The sequence below is a fragment of the Chrysemys picta genome, chromosome 2, assembly GCF_011386835.1.
Source record: "Chrysemys picta bellii isolate R12L10 chromosome 2, ASM1138683v2, whole genome shotgun sequence".
NCBI classification, from domain to species: domain Eukaryota; kingdom Metazoa; phylum Chordata; order Testudines; family Emydidae; genus Chrysemys; species Chrysemys picta.
Window position 1 is genome coordinate 127,059,885 of NC_088792.1, and position 21,599 is coordinate 127,081,483.

The window sequence follows — 21,599 nt, forward strand, 5'->3', positions numbered from 1 at the left end:
TTTTTAAAAAGGGGCTCCAGAGGTGATCCTGGCAATTACAGGCTGGTAAGCCTGACTTCAGTACTGGACAAAGTGGTTGAAACTATAGTAAAGAACAAAATTGTCAGACATATAGATGAACATCATTTGTTGGGGAACAGTCAACATGGTTTTTGGTGAGGCATGATTTCCCTTTACAATCTGCTAGAATTCTTTGAAGGGGTCAACAAGCATGTGGACAAGGGGGATCCAGTGGATATAGGGTGCTTAGATTTTCAGAAAGCCTTTGACAAGGTCCCTCACCAAAGACTCTTTAGCAAAGTAAGCTGTCATGAGATATGAGGGAAGGTCATCTCATGGATTGGTTAAAAGATAGGAAACAAAGGGTAGGAATAAATGGTCAGTTTTCAGAATGGCGAGAAGTAAATAGTGGTGTCCTCCAGGAATCTGTACTGGGGGGCCAGTCCTATTCAACATATTCATAAATGATCTGGAAAAAAAAGGGGTAAATAGTGAGGTGGCAAAATTTGCAGATGATACAAAACTACTCAAAATAGTTAAGTCCCAGGCAGACTGCAAAGAGCTACAAAAGGTTTTCACAAAACTGGGTGACTGGGCAGCAATATGGCAAATGAAATTCAATGTTGATAAATGCAAAGTAATGCACATTGGAAAACATAATCTGAGCTATACCTATAAAATGATGGGGTCTAAATAAGCTGTTACCATTCAAGAAAGATATCTTGGAGTCATTGTGGATAGTTCTCTGAAACATCCACTCAATGTGCAGCAGCAGTCAAAAAAGTGAACAGAATGTTGGGTATCATTAAGAAAGGGATAGATAATAAGACAAAATATCATATTGCCGCTATATAAATCCATGGTACGCCCACATCTGCAATACTGTGTGCAAATGTGGTCGCCCCATCTCAAAAAAGATATATTGGAATTGGAAAAGGTTCAGAAAAGGGCAACAAAAATGATTAGGGGTATGGAATGGCTTCCATATGAGGAGAGATTAATAAGACTGGGACTTTTCAGCTTGTAAAAGAGACGACTAAGGGGGGATGTAATAGAGGTCTATAAAATCATGACTGGTGTGGAGAAAGTAAATAAGGAAATGTTATTTACTCCTTCTCATAACACAAGAACCAGGGGTCACCAAATGAAATGAAATGAATAGGCAGCAGGTTTAAAACAAAAAAAGGAAGTATTTCTTCACACAACGCATAGTCAACCTGTGGAACTCTTTGCCAGAGGATGTTGTGAAGGCCAAGACTATAACCGGGTTCAAAAAAGAACCAGATAAGTTCATGAAGAATAGGTCCATCAATGGCTATTAGCCAGGATGGGCAGGAATGGTGTCCCTAGCCTCTGTTGCCAGAAGCTGGGAATGAGCAACAGGGAATGGATCACTTGATGATTACCTGTTTATTCCCTCTGGAGCACCTGGCATTGAAGACAGGATCCTGGGCTAGATGGACCTTTGGTCTGACCCAGTATGGCTGTTCTTATGTTAAACAAACTAGGTGAATGATCAACATGATGACAAATTAAATTCAGTGTCAACAAATGCAGATTGAGTTGTTTACATTTTTCCCTCCATACACCTTACAAATTAACTATATGTACTCAGGAAAGGTACCCTGGGTACCCTGGCATTACTGTGGACAGCTCTGCTCATCAATGTACAGCTGCAATCGAAAAAGCAAATAAGATTTTAAGATGCATAAGGAGTGGGATGGGATAGACAATAAGACGGAGAATATTGCAATTAGGATGACCAGACAGCAAGTGTGAAAAATCAGGACAGGAGGTGGGGGGTGCCTATATAAGAAAAAGCCCCCAAAATCGGGACTGTTCCTATAAAATTGGGACATCTGGTCACCCTAATTGTATCGTCCTGATATTTAAGTGTTTGTCCCAATATTTCTCTCTGCCAGCAGCACTGGTGTTTGTTTTTGTTTTGGTTTTTTGCCCCTCCCCCCACCAAGAATTCATTTAATTTCTCTGCAATGGCCTTATCTTCCTTGAGTGCTCCTTTAGCATCTTAATTATCCAGTGGCCCCACTGGTTGTTTAGCAGGCTTCCTGCTTCTGATGGTCTGGGGGGGGGGAAATTGTCATTACCTTTTGAGTCTTTGGCTAGCTGTTCTTCAAATTCGTTTTTAGCCTTCCTAATTTTATTTTTACACCTCATTTGCCAGAGTTTATGCTCCTTTCTATTTTCCTCACTAGGATTTAACTTCCACTTTTTAAAGGATGCCTTTTTGCCTCTTGCTGCTTCTTTTACTTTGTTGTTTAGCCACGGTGGCACTCTTTTGGTTCTCTCATTATGTTTTTAAATTTGGGGTATACATTTAAGTTAAGCCTCTATTATGGTGTCTTTAAAAAGTTTCCATGCAGCTTGCAGGGATTTCACTTTTGGCATTGTACCTTTTAATTTCTGTTTCAATAATCTCCTCATTTTTGTGTAGTTCCCCTTTCTGAAATTAAATGTTACAGTGTTGGGTTGCTGTGGTGTTTTCCCCGCCACAGGGATGTTAAATTTAATTATATTATGGTCACTATTACCAAGGGGTCCAGCTATATTCACCTCTTGGACCAGACCCTGTGCTCCACTTAGGACTAAATCAAGAATTGCCTCTCCTCTTGTGCGTTTCAGGGCTAACTGCTCCAAGAAGCAGTCATTTAAGATGTCAAGGAACTTTATCTCTACATCCCGTCCTGAGGTGACATGTACCCAGTCAATATAGGGATAGTTGAAATCCCCCATTATTATTGAGATTTTTATTTTAATAGCCTCTCTAATCTCCCTGAGCATTTCACAGTTACTATCTCCATCCTGGTTAGGTGGTCGGTAATATATCCCTACTGCTATATTCTTATTATTAGAGCAAGGAAGCAAGGAAGAGATTCTATGGTACAGTTTGGTTCATTTAAGATTTTTACTTCATTTGATTCTACGATTTCTTTCACGTATATTGCCACTGCCCCACCGACACGATCTGTTCTGTCCTGCCGATATATTTTGTACCTTAGTATTACTGTGTCCCATTGAAATTATCGTCATTCAACCAAGATTCTTTAATGCCTATTATATCAATATCCTCATTTAATATGAGGCACTCTAGTTCACCCATCTTATTATTTAGACTTCTGCCACTGGTATATACGCACTTTAAAAACTTGTCACTTTTTAGCTGTTTGAAATTACATGATGTAATTGAATGGGACTTTTTTCATTTGACGGTTTCTCATCAGATCCTAACTGTATTTTATCATCTTCCATCCTCTCCTCCTTATTAGGACATAGAGAATCTCCATGAATAGATTCTGCCCTAAGGTATGTCTCTGTTCAAACTACGGGGTCCTCTGTACCTGTCGGGTTTCCCCCAGCCCTTAGTTTAAAAACTGCTCTATGACCTTTTAAATTTTAAGTGCCAGCAGTCTGGTTCCATTTTGGTTTAGGTGGAGCCCATCCTTCCTGCATAGGCTCCCCTTTCCCAAAAATGTCCCCAGTTCCTAATAAATCTAAACCCCTCCTCCGTACACCATCGTCTCATCTATGCATTGAGACTCTGCAATTTTGCCTGTCTACCTGGCCCTGCGAAATTGACCTAGTGGAGTGATCTAGTGAAGTGCATGCAGAGTCCGGATGGAGGCAAGAGGTTGAGCCCCTGGCACAGTGAGTATTGTAACTGGAGACCCATTTGGAAATCTTTGAGCCGATATTGTGGAACCTTTGGATCTTTCTGTAGCCAATGATTTTAGTTTATTATCCATTTACTGTGTGATGTTAAGATTAATCAATATGTATTATTACATATATTCATTGTATGTTATTTAGAATTAATTTATAGGATTATAAAAGTATAAGATCGATCAGTATTTATCAGAACCAAGCTAAATTCCCTCTAATCTGCATGGCCGCACAGCAGCCTATTAAGCGCCGCGCAGGCGTTTAGGGCTGCGGTGGGGAGAGATGCCTCCCCACCAGCCCCGTACCTGCTGCGGCACCCCTTCCGGCCCTCACAGTACCGGGCATATAATGGCACTGGGCCCATACTCAGCAGGGGCCCTGCAGCCCAGCCTGACACTCCACTTCATTGGACTCCTCTCTGGACCCTGCCCCGCGCTCCTATGGGCCCGCCGGCCCAGGGCACCTCTTAACCTCCCTCCCCCCGCTCCTCTCTCTGCCTCACCAGCAGGCAGGAGCCACTGGCTGCCTGCCCAGGGTGGGGAGGCAGACGAAAAGGAACCCACGTCTGCTGCCATTCCTCCAGACCAGTGGTGAGGGACAGTCTGCCGCTTTGGGCTTCCCTGGGGAGCCCGAAGCAGCGGACCATCGCTGGCAACCCAGACTGCGGACAGAACTGCCGTGGCCCAGGGGGAAGAGGCGACCCACCCCTGGCCCCAACCCAGCCCAGCCCCCCAGTCCCTGGACCTGCTGCAGACAGGGAAGAGGCACCCCAACCCAACCCAGCCCAGAAGCTGCCAGGGCAGCCTGCACCCCAAACCCCTCATCCCAGCTTGCACTCCCAGAAGGAGCCCTCACCCCCTCCTACACCCCACCCCTCTGCCCCAACCCTGAGCCCCCTCCCTCACACCAAACCCCTCGGTCCCAACCCCGCCTCATGAATTTTGTTATGTGCACCAATATGGAGGTGATGTGTCACAAAATTCTTTCTGCACATGTGTGGGAAAAATTAGAGGGAACACTGGAACCAAGTATTAGACATGAGTAAGACAAGCTGAAACAACCTGTAGGCTGAGGCCTGCAAGATTTTAGCTTAGCTATTTTAGGCCTTGGAGACAAGAAATGATGACTTAAGCTAATGACCAAGAAATAACCCTAAGATTATGGGCAAAGAAGTGCCAAGGGGTAATATTGTGCAAAATTATCCATAAGATTAATATTAGATCATAAAAATACTGTAAAGGTGTATCTGTCTCAGATGTGTGCTAGTGAGAATAAAGGAACATTATAGAAAACTGGGGGTCCCTTAAGTTTCCAGGAGACACAGACCAATAAGAGAAAAGGGGGTTGACACTTTTATGAACATGTGCAGAATGCTATAATGTCACATTATAAAAAGGGGATGCCCAGAATGGGAAAATTGAGCTCCCTATGGGAGACTCCAGCAGGAACCATCCCTCTACTGATGATCAAGCCTTGAGAGACCCATCAGACCCTAACACTATTGTTAACAGGGCTGGCTCCAGCTTCTTTGCCGCCCCAAGCGGCAAAGCAAAAAAAAGGAAGAAAAAAAAGATAAAGCCGCAATCGGCGGCACTTCGGCGGCAGCTCTACCACACCGCTTCATTCTTTGGCGGCAATTCGGTGACTGAGGGATCAGCCGCCAAATTGCCACCGAAGACCCGGACTTGCCGCCCCTTTCCATTGGCCGCCCCAAGCACCTGCTTGGTTTGCTGGTCCCTGATTGTTAAGGATGTGAGTATAACTATATTTGTAATTTGTGCATAGGTCTGTATAAAATTTCTGTATGCTTGGGTAATCATAACTTTAATTTGTTGGGGAGGTTTAGGTTGGATATTAGGAAAAACTTTTGGTTGGATATTAGGAAAAACTTTTTCACTAGGAGGGTGGTGAAGCACTGGAATGGGTTACCTAGGGAGGTGGTGGAATCTCCTTCCTTAGAGGTTTTTAAGGTCAGGCTTGACAAAGCCCTTGCTGGGATGATTTAGTTGGGAATTGGTCTTGCTTTGAGCAGGGGGTTGGACTAGATGACCTCCTGAGGTCCCTTCCAAACTTGATATCCTATGATTCCTATGATCCTATCCTAATTGTAACTTTAATCAAACATGTAAAATAGATTTGACTTTGCACTGGTGATTGTATGTATGGTCACACTACCCTTAGTCTTTATGTGTTCATAGAGACTCTAACTCTGAAGCAAGTAGCAGAGTTGACTTTCACTCTGTTAAGCTTGAAACTGTATCTGCCAGAGCTGAACCCATGGTGGTGTAATACCACATTACAAAATTCACTTTAAATAAAATAAAAGGCTACCTTTCCATGAACAAAAGATTTTAGGAGACTTCCTAAAGTCCTTAATCCTGTCCAAGTAGAATGCTAGCATTTTTCTAACATCTAGCATATGCAGAATCGCTTCCCTGTTATCATGATGAGGTTTTGGGAAAAAACAGGAAGATGGATTTTTGATTCATATGAAAAACAGAAGCTACTTTTTAGGGAGAAACTTGTGATGCGGCGTAAATGTTACTTTTTCTTTAAAAAAGACTGTGAGTGGCCGGTGTGCCATCAGGGCTGCTATTTCTCCTATGCGCCTAGCTGAGGTGATGGCAACCAGAAATGCTGTCTTCATTGACAGGTGTGAAAGAGAGTAAGTCATCATGGGGTTAAAGGGAGGCTAGTCAAGGCTCTGAGAACTAGATTAAGATCCAAGGTTGGAGTGGGTGGTCTCACCTGCAGGAACAGGTTTCCAATGCCCTTATGTGTCAGTGAGTGAGTGACCCTGAGTATCCATCTACTTGATAGTGGAAGGCCATTATGAGTGCTAGATGTACTTTAAGGGAGCTGAGAGACAGTTCTGATTTTTTGAGGTCTAAAATGTAGTCTAAAATCAGAGGGAGGGAGGATGATGTCAGGTCTATGTACTTAGAATGACACCAAATTTGGAATTGTTTCCATTTTTGCAGGTAAGTATGCTGAGTGGTCGATTTTGGCTGTGTAGAAACACCTTGTCAGAGCATACTACCTAAGTATTGGAACCAAGAAGGATTCAAGCCTAGAGACGGAAGATCCACAAGTTGGGGTAAAGGATCAGTCTGTAGTTTTGAGAAAGTCATTTTGAAAATGGGCCGAAGACAGATCACAGGACATACTGCCATCTATGCCAGGTAAGGGAACCAATCTTACCGTGGCCAGGAGGGGGCAATCAAAATAACCCTTGCTTTGTCTCATTGTATTGTCAACAGGACCTTGGATAGTAAAGAAAATGGGGGAAAGGTGTATAAAAGGTGGGGAATGGGAGAATGAGGGCATCGCCCAGAGACTGTTTCCACAGGCCTGTCTTGGAGTTGTAGCGAGGACATTTCTTGTTCCAGTAAGTAGCGAAGAGCTCTATAGTCAGGGTTCCCCAAAAGGCAAATATGTCATGAAGCACCTCTGAATTTAGTTCCCATTCGTGGTCATGTGAAAAGTTCTGACTGAGACTGTTGGCTGTCATGTTCTGTATGCCTGGTAGGTAGATGGCTTAGATGAGCATGTTGTGATGGTTGCACCAATTCCAAAGTTTGAGTGCTTCTGTACAGAGGGAGTGAGATCCGAAGCCTCCCTGGCGATTTATGTAAAACATACAGGTCATATTGTCTATCATGACATTTGTATGGATGTTCTTGATGAATGGGAGAAAGTGTGCACAGGCATTCCTGACAACCCTTAATGCTCCCAGCCTATTAGAGAGGCATCCTTCATCAGAGTCGGTGATGGTTGTACGAACGGAATACCTGATCAGACATTGGATGGGTCTTTCCACTAGTCCAGGGAGTGCTTTACAGTGCAATGATAGTGGTTTGCTTAGTCTGTCCTTGTTTGGGGAATAGACAGATCTGAGACACATCTGCAGACACCTCATGAACAACCAAGCATGTGGCGTGATGAAGGTGCATGCTGCCATATGACCAAGCAGCTGTAGACAATTCCTGGCCGATGTTTGTGGACTGGCCTGGACTGTCTCGATGAGACTTGTGAGGGTGGTGAACCTGTAGAGCAGGAGGAATGTTCTCACTTGTACTGTGTCAAGTTCAGCACCAATAAACTCCAGTCGCTGTACTTGGGTGAGTGCTGATTTCTGGGTGTTGAGCTGTAGGCCCAGTTGCGAAAATGTGCGCATGGTCGTTTGAGTGGCTTGTATGGCATCCTTAAATGAGGGAGCCCTGAGGAGGCAGTCATCAAGGTATGAGTATATAACAATGCCTAATGTTTGCAGGTGTGCTACTATGACAGAGAGAACCTTAGAGAATACCCTGGGTGCAGATGAGAAGCTGAATGGGAGCACCCTGTATTAATAATGGTTCTGGCCAAAGGAGAACCATAGGAACTTCCTGTGTGACAGTTGTATCGAGATGTGGAAGTAGGCATCTTATAGGTCCAAGGCTAGAAACCAATCTCCTTGCTCTATAGCTGTGCACATATCTGTTTAATGGCCTTAGATCTAGAATGGGCCTCCAACCTCCCTTCATCTTGGGGATCAGGAAATAATGTGAGTAAAACCCCTTGCCTCTGAGTTGCATCAGGACTGATTCTCTGGTCCCTAACCATAACATATGATCTGTTTTCTGGAAAAGTAGGTTCTCATGAGAAGAGTCCCTAAAAAGGGACAGGGAAGGAGGATGGGGAAGGGATGCGAATTGAATGGCATAACAATTCAAAATAATCTTCAAGATCCATCTGTCGGAGGTGATATTCTGCCAACCGCTGAGAAAGATGGTCAGGTGACTTCCGAAGAGCCGTGACAGGTGCATAGATGGCAGTTGATGTTCCAAGGAACAGCTGTTTGAGACCGTGACAAACCCGTCAAAGGTGCTTAGGGAAGGAGGGCTGGGAGGTCATGGACTGGGGGGCTAATTGCTTCCATTTTTGTACCCTAGATCTTTTACATTGTGGCTCGTAAGAGAGCTGTGATGGTGGGTACTGAGGTGGTCATGAACTGTGCTGTGGTTGAGAGCCATATTTTCTCTTTTGTCCAGCAGTATAGATTCCCAGAGATCATAGCGTGGCCTGGGAATCCTTCAGAGTATGACGAGAGGTGTTAGTCTTATCAGCGAAGAGCTTGGGGCCTTTGAACGGGAGGTTCTCAACCATTGGCTGTACTTTTTTGGGCAACTTGGAAAGCTGTAATCAGGATGCCCATCTCATTACCACTGCTGTGGAGACTGAGTGGGCTGTTGTATCTGCTGCGTCCAATGCCATCTGTAGCGCAGTTCTGGCTACTAACTGGTCCTCTTTGGAAATGGCCTGAAACTCTTCTTTTTGCATCTCTGGTAAATGTTCATTTTTTGTAACTGAGAAAAACAAAAAGTCTAGACTACTATATGCCCCTGTGGGGGCGATCCCCCCAGAAAGGGGAGGAGGACCTTTAAAAAAGTTTTTTTTAAAAAATCCCAACAGGGTAAACAGAAACTATTAAAGACAACAAAAAGACTAAAAATAACTACTCCTTAATCTAATGATGCAGAGAAGGAAGAGTCAACTTCTCGCTCCGTTTGAGGCCAAAGGCGGTTGAGAAGGAACTGGGGACGATTCACATGCGCAGCACTAGATAGGCTCAAGGCAAACAACGGGTGAGGGAGAGCGCATGTGCGGGCCGAATGGACACTCTACCTAAAATCTCTGATTAGAGGCTCGGGGCACAGGTAAACCTACAGTGGAGCACCCATAGGGACACTATTCAAAGAAGAAGCTAGGCCTGGTGACTTACTGCTTTATAAATTATCAATTTGCTCCAGGACCATCATCTTCTGACACCTCAATCGCTGCTATCATCTCATCGTTATTACCAGAAATAATTAACTAAATCAGAAAGTTAAGAAGTAAAGAAGTCTAAGTGTATTTACAATGAATCAATACTATAAAATACAGGTATATTTCCACTGACGGTTTAGCGGTTTACTCTACTCTTGAACACTTGCTAAGTATATTATTCACTTGCAACCCTTCTGAAAATTATTTAGTTTTTGTTTTAGGTGTGTAGTCAGTTATCAATTACAGATTACTATTACCTGTTGGCAGAAAAGCTGAGTACCTTAATCTACAGTATAAATCAAGAACACTAAATCTTAACAGATATTTTTCTCTGTTCATTGAGAGAGTTTTTAAAAAAAACATTATATTACAAAGGCTAAATTATGTTTGTGTAATTCCTGTGAATTCCATTAGAGAGCAGACATGCACTGGGGTATAGTAAGATGGCAGCTATGGTCTTCATTCATTCCTGCATAGTTTCTACAACACTTAAGCCTATGTTTATTTCATACCTGTCTATCCCATAAATGTAGACGACTGAAAACATCTCGCAAAAAGCAATTATCAGCAAGGGAATGGATCCGGCAAAACTGTCAAATAGTGCCAGCCAGTAGTTACCAGAATTCAGCACAAAAATAAAGGCAAGCAAATAAGACCCTGCACAAATCAAACCTGTAAATAAAGAGCAAAGTCAAATATTTTAGGCATAGAGTAAAGCATAAAAACTAGTAAGAAATGTCAGATACTTAACTGTTCACTTCTAACTAATTTTAAGACTGAAGACAATTCCAAATTTCTTGAAAGATAAGAGATACTGAAGAGCCATACAATACCTACCTGTAACAAGTTCCTTAGGCCATTTTTTGGGTACGATATTAAGATCTTGCAAAGGTACAAGAACACCTTCCATGTTTCCAAACATAGATGACAAGCCTAAGCAGAACAGCATGATAAAGAAGAGAATGGACCACAAAGGTGAGACAGGCATTTTGGTGATGGCTTCAGTGAAGACTATAAAAGCCAAGCCAGTTCCTTCAACTCCCTGTAGAGAAATGACAGCAGACTCAAAACTTAGGAGCACTGACACTAGGGTGACCAGACGTCCCGATTTTATCGGGACCGTCCCGATATTTCCTTGTTTGTCCCGCGTCCCGACCGACGTGCGGTCGGGACAACCGGACAAACAAGGAAATGCCCCCGGAAGTGCTCGCGCCCCCCCCCCTGCCCCGACTCCGCCCCCTCCTCCCCCGATTGGCTCCCTCCCCGAATCCCCGCCTCTTCCCCGGGCTCACCATTCCCCCTCCCTCCGCAAGCGCTGGAGGGAGGCCCGGGAGACGCAGGGGAAGCGCGGGGCCGGGGTGAGTAACAGTCCGGCCTGGCCCAGTGCAGGCAGGACTCAGTCGGGTGGTTGGGAGAGGAGGGGGGCGACCCGCGGGGCCAGGCGACGGGGGAGGAAGCGGCCATGGCGCTCGGCGGCTCTGGCGCCCCCGAACCCCCCGAGCCGGGGCCTGCAGCAGCGCGTACGCTGGGCCCAGCCCCTGGCTAGGCACGTCTGGGCTGCCCAGCTGGTGCTATCCCGCGGCGGCCCCGGGGTGGAGGCATCGGCCGCCCAGCCCCGTTCGTTCCCCTGCGGGACGGGGGGGCTGAGGCCTGCTGCCCCCACTCCGGGGCCGCCGCGGGATAGCACCAGCTGGGCAGCAGCCCAGACACTGGCCAGGGGCTGGGCGCAGCGTGCACGCTGCTGGGTCCCCGCAGCAGGCCCCGGCTCGGGGGGTTCGCTTCCTCCCCCGCGGCAGTGGGAGCTGCAGCAGCGGCTGCTCCCGAGTCCCGCTGCCCGGGGGGGAGAACAGCCGCCTCCTGGCCCCGCGGGCCGCCCCCCTCCTCGCCCTACCACCCAACTGAGTCCTGCCTGCTCGGGGCCAGGCCGGACTGTTACTCACCCCGGCCCCGCGCTTCCCCTGAGTCTCCCGGGCCTCCCTCCAGCACTTGCGGAGGAAGTTTTTTTTTTTTTTTTTTTTTGGCCCCGCCCCCCCACGTCACCCCCCCCGCCACGCCCCCCCCACGTCACCCCCCTCCCCCCCCCGCGTCCCGATATTTGTCTTTGGTGATCTGGTCACCCTAACTGACACTATTTAGCATTTAAAAATACTTCCGTGTATACCGTAGATGGTAATGAATTATACTGTACTATAGTTATACTTTTCTATTTATTTTCATAAATCAACCCTAATTCTGCATTATATTTACTGTAACATATATAAAGTATATTACTGAGATAATGTTTCCGGAATGGACAATAACATAAAATATAATCAAACTATGTAACCAATTTTTTCCCTATAGTTTCCTCCTTATCACTGTCCCACAATTGTGCCATGAATAGAATGCTCACTGAAATCACTGGGAGTTGTGGTCGAAAAGGACTTCGGTAATAAGCCACTGTGCAGATGGAGGCATTATATCAGATTATAACAAGCCCAACAAGCTAATTTAGATGGAGGTAGTCTTTAGAGATACTCTTTTTGTGAACTCACGTTTTCATAGAACAACATCAATCCTAAACAGAGCATCACTATAACTAGAAGTGCAGTTTACACATTGCAATTCAGTAAGACAGTTTGAGTTATGCTCTGAAACCACTCCTATTTCATGGGCAATAAACCCAAATACAAACTTTTTAAAATATCCACAGTTTGTTAATATATGTTAAATGTTATTTAGTTTGCAAAGTCAAGCACTCAAAAGCTTGAAAATACCAGATTTACAAATGCAAGAGCAATCTTGATTTCCCCAATTTGTGCATCCATCCTGTGCACTGAATAAGGAAAATATAGTATGTGAAAATCCTGTCAAAAATATAGTATGTGATCATGTAATTAAAGACAGTATCCTAATGCATATACACAAAGGGTCTAAATTAAGATGTCCAGGGAACTGTAAATCTGACATTCCCTAACTTTTGAGTGCTTGTCTTTTGCAACCTAAATAGTTACCTCAAAGTAGTTTTTTTCATATGTATTTTCCTAACTTTTCTAAAAGAGAAAGGTAAAAATAAAATTCTGTTATATACAACTGTAACAACCCCTTCCCACCAACCCATCATCAGCAGGGTTTGAAACCTAAACCTTTAGCATGGCAGCACTGGCTGCAACTAACTGAATTACAGGGTTAGCTGGCAGCAGGAGAAGGTTGTTGTCCCAGAGTGGGGCTGGATGGGTCCAGGGTTGGCTGGGGTTGGTTGGAGTGGGGAACTTGGCCCAATTCCCTCTCCTCACCTTGGGAGCTGAGGGAAATCCTGCCCCATATTGTTCCCCAGAGGGAGACATGGGCCATGTTTTGGGTCCAGGCTGGGAATCCAGCCTTTCTTTCTTTTCTCCCACTATTGCTGCTCTGGCAGCTCCTAGGCTTTTCCAGTGTGGTGTTGTCTGCCACCACTTTGATAGTACAGTGAACCTGGGCTTAGAATATTTGTGGGTTTAGTTATTATTCTGGCTGGCTGCCAAAAGTTTCCTGAGGAATGAAAGTGAGAGGAGGGAAATGTCAATGTTTAACACTTTATAGCTCAGCAAAAGCTGAATGGATTTTCATGGGCCAAAGGGCCCTAGTCCAAGGGCATTCCTTCTACCAAATATCAAAAGCATGCTGTAAATGGAGTAGATGTAAAAGCATCTCATAGAAAAGGTTGCAAGAATCCTTTATAATGGAAAGCGTTAAGAAACTTAAATAAGGGTTGTTACCAGCTCACCCTGTAGTAATTCTACAGATTCCATCTATAGTGTCAACTTACATCAGTTAAGAAACTTTCGAGGTTACAGGTCTCAAAATTAAGGCCTACAAAAGTCACTGGATCAGTCATGTTACACCACTTCTGCATCTGTTCAAAGTTTTCCTGGGTTACATTACCTTCTGGCAAATCGAAAGCATTTGTCAGGGTAAGAATATTTCTGTAAAAGTGAAATATAAATAATTGGAAATTAATGTTTGTATATAACCAACCTAAGATTTCATATTAATCATCAAATACATTATCATTCATTCCATGTCTCATTGTCATAAAGAAGACACAATAAAGAAAGGTGTTATATTTGTCTAGTTGTCTGTGTATAGGACTGAGAGCCAGGAAGCTCACTGAGTTTTGCAGGTACAAATTCCAGCTGACAGTGCTTCAAGGACATCACTGTCAGATCAGGATGAAACCAGGAGTAGAAAAACAACCCAGGAAGCTGGCAAGTGCACAGCTGTAGTCAGGCTGGAAGAGTAGTCCAGATTCAATGAAGAAGCCCTGACCAGCACGATGACCATGTGAACAGACGTACTGATCACCATCCTCTTTGTAAGATCCCTTAACATGTTGAAGACTATTTTCAGGTATCCTCTCACTCTGCTTTTCTCAAGCTTAAACATGCTCAGTGACTTTTCCTCATAGTTGAGGTTTTCTAAACCTTTATCATTTTTGTTGCTCTCCTCCAATTTGTCCACATCTTTCCTAAACTGTGGTGCTCAGAACTGGAAGTGGGGAACTTGGCCCAGTTCTCTCTCCTCACCTTGGGAGCTGAGGGAAATCCTGCCCCAGTGCTCCAGCTGTGGCCTCACCAGTATTGAGTAGAGTGAGACAATTACCTCCAATGTCTTACACACAACATTCCTGTTAATATACTTCAAAATGATACTTCACACTTGCATCACACTATTGACGCTCATTCAGTCTGTGATCCACTATAACCCCCAGATTCTTTTCATATGTATGACTTCTCATAGGACAGAGGTGGGCAAACTACAGCCCGCGGGCCACATCCAGCCCGCGGAACCGTCCTGCCCAGTCCCCGAGCTCCTGGCCTGGGAGGCTCGCCCCTGGCCCCTCCCATGCTGTCCCCTCTCCCCCACAGCCTCAGCTCGCTCACTCCTCCCCCAGCGCAATGCTCTGGGTGGCGGGGCTGTGAGCTCCTGGGTCAGCGCAGCTGCAGAGCCCAGCCTAACCCAGTGCTCTGAGCGGCGTGGTGGTGGCGGCAGCTCCAGGCAGCGTGGTAAGAGGGCAAGGAGCAGGGGGGATTGGATAGAGGGCAGGGGAGTTTGACGCGGTGGTCAGGGGGCAGAGGTGTGAATAGGGGTTGGGCGGTCGGGGCGAGACAGGGGGTTGAATGGGGGCAGGGGTCCCGGTGGGGCAGTCAGAAAGGAGCGGGGGTTGGATGGGGCAGTGGGGGGCAGTCAGGGGCAGGCGTTCCGGGGGCAGACAGGGGACAGGGAGAGGGGAGATGATTCTCACCTTTTTTCTACACTCATCGCATCATTGCCCAGCTCAACTACTCAGTCTGGCTACTTGGCTGAGGATGTGCCCCAAAGTGCACATACAATTGTTTGCTCCTGCAAAGAACTCGTACTAGTATGTGCATACTCAAATCTGCACACAGACATCTGGAGACCTGGGGCTGAAAATCTGCCCCTAAATTATGATAAAGAAAAATTCTCTAAATCCTGCTCAAATAAACCAAACAAAAATTACTCACCTGTTCCCACTTGGGTCATGTAGAAGTGTATAATAGGGTATACCAGCTATTCTTGCATTTATTATGCATACATTTTGGGTCAAATAAGAATTTTAATTACTCTTTTTAAATACTTACTGGTAATAGTGAATATAAATATATTCAAAATTATGTTAATTTTTACAATTAAAGAAATTACTTTCATAAATAGATATCAGCAGAACTGGTTCCACAAAATAGTTGGGACATATTCATTGCTGGTATGAGTTTTAGAGATAGTTGGATGTGGACTTCAAAAGAAAAATTGTCTAAATCTTCCATGGAAAAGTTCAAATTTTCTTTCAAAAAATCAAAAACTGAAATTCTACAATTCAGAAATTATGCCAGGGCCTCATGAGAGTTGTAGTTATGGTTTCTCATGCTACCATTCACCTTTATAGCCTGGGTTCTATGGATGGATTATATCTCCTGTGATGCAGCATGGTCTCACCTCACAGTGAAGAGAAATGGTTGCATCATGGGAGTCCCCAGCTTCGGTGCATCATGGGAGATATAGTCCAGCTGAGGAGCCTAGTTTATACAGGAGAATGGGGACATGAGGAAACCAAACTACAACTCTCATGACAAACCACAGCAGGATATCTGAATCAAAATATCTTGGGTTTTGGCTAACTTATTTTTGGTTTTCAGGCATTTAGTTTTTTGACAAAAAAAAATCAGTGGAAAATTCAGTGGAAAACAATTCCTTTTCACATACACACACAAAAAAAAAGGTTTGGTGGAAAACCCAATTTTCTGCAAAAATATTTTCACTGAAATATTTGATCAGCCCTAGTAAGCGTACACAGTTCTGCTGCATTCAGTGGTTTATGCCTGATTATGCTAGAGGTAAATTGTCTCATTACATGTAAAACTATAGTTATTTCAGTATTCATGGGTAGTGGTGGATATTTTGCCAATTTGATCTACCTCTGTGCCAAAGGGAATTGCCTCCTTAATAGCTATTTCTGAAAGAACTATATTGACAAAATTGTCTCACAAAATGGAATATCAATGACTGAACGGTTTTAACTCTCTAAAACATCACTGTTCAGAACCTTCCAAGGATAGGGTGCCTATAGGTGGAAAAGGAGGACAGGTCAAACAACTGCCACTCATTATGGTACCATCATTTTGTTTTATTTACTTTTCATTTACAATTAAATAAACACATCTTAGAAAAATCAGATGATCAAAAGTTATTGATCTTGCACATGATCATGATTTTTTTTTAAGTTACAGTCAACAATATGGGACCAGATCCTGTAACTGGTCCATAGGGCTCCTTGTGCAAGCAAGTGCTATTCACATGAATAACAGAATAATTCTAACTGAACTAATGGTGTGGAAAGTCAGGCTGCTTCCACTCATGCTAAACAAAAGTCTGTGTAATTAGGTTTTATTACAATTTACCTGCCGAAACAGTCATCATATCTCTCTGTTGCCCTGAACCCAATGATGGAGTATATGACAGTTGCTGCATAAATGGATGTGAAACCATTGATTATGGAGATAATCACAGCATCTTTCTCACAGTTGTTGCTGTAAAGCAAAAGACAGAAACATCAATGAATTTTCGCCAGTGTATATATATAATATTAAAAATTGGTTATTGGGATTATCACAGGATCAGGACACTAATTTATATGTATATAAAAAGTTTTCTGAGAGTTTAGAAACAAATCTGTTAACTAAGTTAAAATAAACAATTAAAAACTGTATCATTAAAAACTTTAACATTGCTCAGTCATTTTTGTCTTTAATTAGATTGAAGGAATAACACAGCTACATCAAATTTTCAATACAGTTAAAATTAATCAATCACGTGCAGAAGTTATACTTGAAGAAATAAAGTTGTAATTAAGCTAAATTATTAATGTGTTAGAGGATGAATTAGAATAAGAATATAAGAACGGCCATACTGGGTCAGACCAAAGCTCCACCTAGCCCAGTATCCTGTCTTCCGATAGCGGCCAATGCCAGTTGCCCCAGAGGGAAAGAACAGAACAGATAATCATCAAGTGTCACCCGTTCCCAGCTTCTGGCAAACAGAGGCTAGGGACACCATCCTGGCAAATAGCCATCAATGGACCTATCCAACATGAACTTATCTAGTTCTTTTTTGAACCCTGTTACAGTCTTGGACTTCATAACATTCTCTGGCAAAGAGTTCCACAGGTTGCCTGTGCATTGTGTGAAGAAATACTTCCTTTTATTTGTTTCCCATTAATTTCATTTGGTAACCCCTAGTTCTTGTGTTATGTTAATATAAGAATATAGAATGTAAGAGTATCACTTGCAAGATGGTTTTGTTGGGGGAAGGGGAAAGGATAGGAATAATGTGACTTTTCCTAATCACTGTGACAGAGTGTCAGCCCTAGTGACCAGTTTATATTTTACCCCTTACAAATCATGAACTCTTGCATAGCTTATATTTGTTTTAAGGTTTTCTATACAATGAAAAAGGCTAGAAACTTTAAAAAAAAATTACCCTTGACTTGTATCTATCCCCCAAAATCATGAGGGCTCTGCACCTAGAGGCCCTGAGGGCCCCAAATGCCAGTTATCTGCGTGTGTAAATTGAAGCTATCTCTGGCACAAAGAGCACACCTACATTTTTGAGGTGTATTTCACCTGTATTTGAAAACTTCACCTTGGATGAGAGATACTCACAACGATCATGAAACAATGAGAAGTTCTGTGCATTCACATCCAGAATAGTGTGCTCAAATAAGGCAAGATGCATCATATACACTGTGACAGATATTGCAACCCTATGCAATATCTTTGGGGACCATATTGTATTAAGTTTACATATCACAGTGGGCCATAAATTATATGCAACTCCAAGGAAGAGGGGTATCCTCCATGAACCAAAACAGAGGGGAGTGATTAAAGTGAATCACTTTGTAAACACCGCCAGAGAGGTATCACTCCCTGGGAGGCTTGCATATTCTGGTTCAAACTCGGTTTCCCAGAGACCAAGAGACAAAAAAAGGGATTTTTAATATAAAAAGACTGTGTTTAAACTGACTCAGGAACTACTTTCTCATCCAGAAAACATAATAAGTTTAGTGTGTTTAAATCTGTTTATTGTTGTTGTTATATTTTCTCTGTATGCTTTTACTTTAAGAATAAATGTTCTTGCTGAGAAAAAGCTGTGAGGTAACCTGTAACTGCTGGCAGTACACAGTTCATAGCCCTTGGAGAGAAAACAACATACAGGCACTGGTCGTTAGGAAGACTGGCTTGCTGGGGATATCATAGGGAGCTGAGCCACCTTAAAATGTCCTGATCAGAAGGGAGTGGGACAAGGATCCCTGACTAGAGACAGGTAACTGCTAGAGACCTGCGAACCTGACTAGGCACTCCTGATGTGGACCATGGAGGGGTGGATACAGATGCAGTACCCTGAAACTGTGACACACACATTACATACATTCATAGAGTTTAAGGCCAGAAGAGACTATTAAGTTATCTAGTGTGAACTTCTATGTCTCACCTGCCACTAAATTTCATCCAGTTACCCGTATATTAAACACATTACATTTTGTATAATGAGAATCCCATAGCAAATGGGCACAACTGATATTTGGTTACAAAGTGCCTGTAACTTTCTGGTTAGCATAACTCAGACCCCAACTCCATCCATTTATCATAATTTCTATTGACTTGATAATATATTTTATCTCTCAGGGGATGTAATGTATTTCTCGAGACCAAATCCTGCAATCTTTAATTTGTCTATTCAGACAAAAAGCTTGGTGAAGTTAAAGGGAGTTTTGCTTGAATGAAGTGAAGGAAGAAATGCATTATCTGGACTCTGAAAAATCAAATGACTACATTGTCCACTATGTATCAGAGGGGTAGCCGTGTTAGTCTGTATCCACAAAAACAACGAGGAGTCTGGTGGCACTTTAAAGACTACCAGATATTATTTGGGCATAAGCTTTTGTGGATAAAAAACCCACTTCTTCAGTTTCATGGAGTGAAAATTGTAGCTACAGGCATAAATATATATTGGCACATGAAGAGAAGGGAGTTACCTTACAAGTGGAGAACCAGTGTTGAAGGCCAATTCAGTCAGGGTGGATGTGGTCCACTCCCAATAATTGATGAGGAGGTGTTGATCATTGATGATGCACTGGAGAGGTTTTAGCCAGGAGCTGTACATGATGGGCAGTGGGGTTCTGTTATTTTCCTTGTTTGGCCTGTTCTGTAGTAGGTGACTTCTGGGTACCCGTCTAACTCTGTCAAACTGTTTCCTCACTTCCCCAGGTGGGTATTGTAGTCACCTACTACAGGACAGGCCCAACAAGGAAAATACACCACTGGTAGGGTTACCATTCGTCTGGATTCCCCCGGACATGTCCAGCTTTTTGAGCTAAAAATAGCGTCCAGGGGGAATTTATAAATGTCCGGACTTCCCCCCCCCATGCAGAGCGCGCGCGGCTAACAGGGCAGCCGGCCGGATGGTGCCACTTACATGGGGTTCCGACAGCCAGAGAGAGCCCCTCCTCCCCCCTGCAGCAGAGATCACTCCCTCCCTCCCTGCATTCGCAGATCGCCTCCGGCAGTCTGGAGCTCCTCCCCCACTCCTCCTGCCCAGCGTGCCGGAACGAACAGCTCAGGCCATTCCTGAGCAAGCTCACAGAGACATTAGGTGAAGGCCAACAACAAGGGGGCCAGGGGGTCGGAGAAGGGGCAGGGAGGTTCTGGAGGGGGCAGTCAAGAGACAGGGGGGGTCAGGAGTTCGGGGGGGGCTTTTTGGGGGGGTGTGGATAAGGTTTTGGGCAGTCAGGGTACAGGTAGGGGATAGGGTCCTGGGGGCATTTGGGGGGGGGTCTTAGGAGGGGGCAGTTAGGGGACAAGAGGCAGGGAGGCTTAGGTAGGGGGTGGAGTCCTGGGGGGCAGTTAGGGGCAGGGGTCCTAGGAGGGGGCAGTCAGGGGACAAGGAGTGGGGGAGGGTTGGGGATTCTGAGGGGGGGGAGTGGGAGGGGCAGGGGCGGGGCTAGGGCAGGATGGGGTGGGGGCAGGGCAGGACAGGGGCGGGGCTCCTCCCGTCCTCTTTTTTGCTTGCTGAAATATGGTAACCCTAACCACTGGCCATCACGTACAGCCCTCGGATAAAATCTCTCCAGCACATCATCAGTGATCTACAACCTATCATGGAAAACAATCCCCCACTCTCACAGGCCTTGGGAGGCAGACCAATCCTTGCTTACATACAGGCCCCGAACCTGAAGCAAATACTCACCAGCAACTACACACCACATCACAGAAACACTAACCCAGGAACCAATCCCTGTAACAAACCCCATCTACTCTAGCGACACCATCATAGGACCCAACCACACCATCCACACCATTAGGGGCTCATTCAGCTGTACATCTATTAATGTGAAAGATGCCATCATGTGCCAGCAATGCCCCTCTGCCATGTACATTTGGTCAAACCAGACAGTCTCTACGTAAAAGGATAAATGGACACAAATCAGACATCAAGAATGGTAACATACAAAAGCCAGTAAGAGAACACTTCAATCTCCCTGGACATTCAATAACAGATTTAAAAGTAGCCATTCTTCAAGAAAAAATAAGACTTCAAAGAGAAACTGCAGAGCTACAATTCATTTGCAAACTTAACACCATTAATTTGGGCTTGAATAGGGACTGGGAGTGGCTGGCTCACTACAAAAGCAATTTTCCCTCTCTTGATATTGACACCTCCTTATCAATTATTGGGAGTGGACCACATCCACCCTGACTGAATTGGCCTTCAACACTGGTTCTCCACTTGTAAGGTAACTCCTTTCTCTTCATGTGCCAATATATATTTATGCTTGTATCTGCAATTTTCACTCCATGCATCTGAAGAAGTATGTTTTTTACCCACAAAAGCTTATGCCCAAATACATCTGTTAGTCTTTAAGGTGCCACCAGACTCCTCGTTGTTATTGTCCACTATGTGTGGAGAAAACTCAGGCATAGTATGTGAAATGCCATGAACTGCCCAAAGATGGAATTTCTTTGGAATTATCCTATTTAGGGAGCAGGGATTACCCAGCTGCAGACTTGACTTGGATTCTGCTCCTTAAATTTACAGAGTTGTTGAGCCCTACAGAGGCTCTGGCTATCTATGCAGGAGCCTTGTGACTCTACACTGCTTCTGGACCCCATGCATGATGAGTTCTGAAAAAAACAAGTTCCCACAGACTGGCCTATTTTGCCATTTCCTCCCCCGCTTTACAGCTTTGCTCCAAAGGGTGAGGGAGGGAAAAGGGGAGGAGACATTCAGTATGTAGTGACTCACATCATACAGCTTTATTATGCTGAATTCATTAGTATTATAGTGCATTGGTGTGCTCTGCTAGGATACGAGAAAAGAACAAGGGCTTCCAAAGGATGCAGAGAAAAGGGGGTTGAAGTTGTACTCTTTTATCCCTCCAAAGAAGATGTGCTGGGTCTGAGTCTTCTGAACTTTTGGAGCTGAGAACTATCCAGCCCTAAATAATTATGCAATTAAAGGGCAGAATCTAACTGCAACACTTTATCTCAAATAATGAAATACTGATATCAAATTGTATT

At 44.2% G+C, this 21,599-nt stretch overlaps 1 protein-coding gene across 3 annotated transcripts in view; it reads right to left on the reverse strand.

Moving 5' to 3' along the window:
- Positions 1-21,599, reverse strand: part of SLC6A19 (solute carrier family 6 member 19) — a 99,156-nt gene that overhangs the window by 7,962 nt on the left and 69,595 nt on the right. For all 3 annotated transcript variants that reach the window (XM_065584163.1, XM_042841449.2, XM_005290061.5), the window contains 4 exons: positions 16,425-16,553; positions 13,277-13,433; positions 10,327-10,531; positions 10,002-10,161 (listed from right to left, as the gene is read on the reverse strand). In XM_065584163.1, the coding sequence (XP_065440235.1) occupies positions 10,002-10,161; positions 10,327-10,531; positions 13,277-13,433; positions 16,425-16,553 (651 nt within the window). The remainder of the gene's footprint in view (positions 1-10,001; positions 10,162-10,326; positions 10,532-13,276; positions 13,434-16,424; positions 16,554-21,599) is intronic.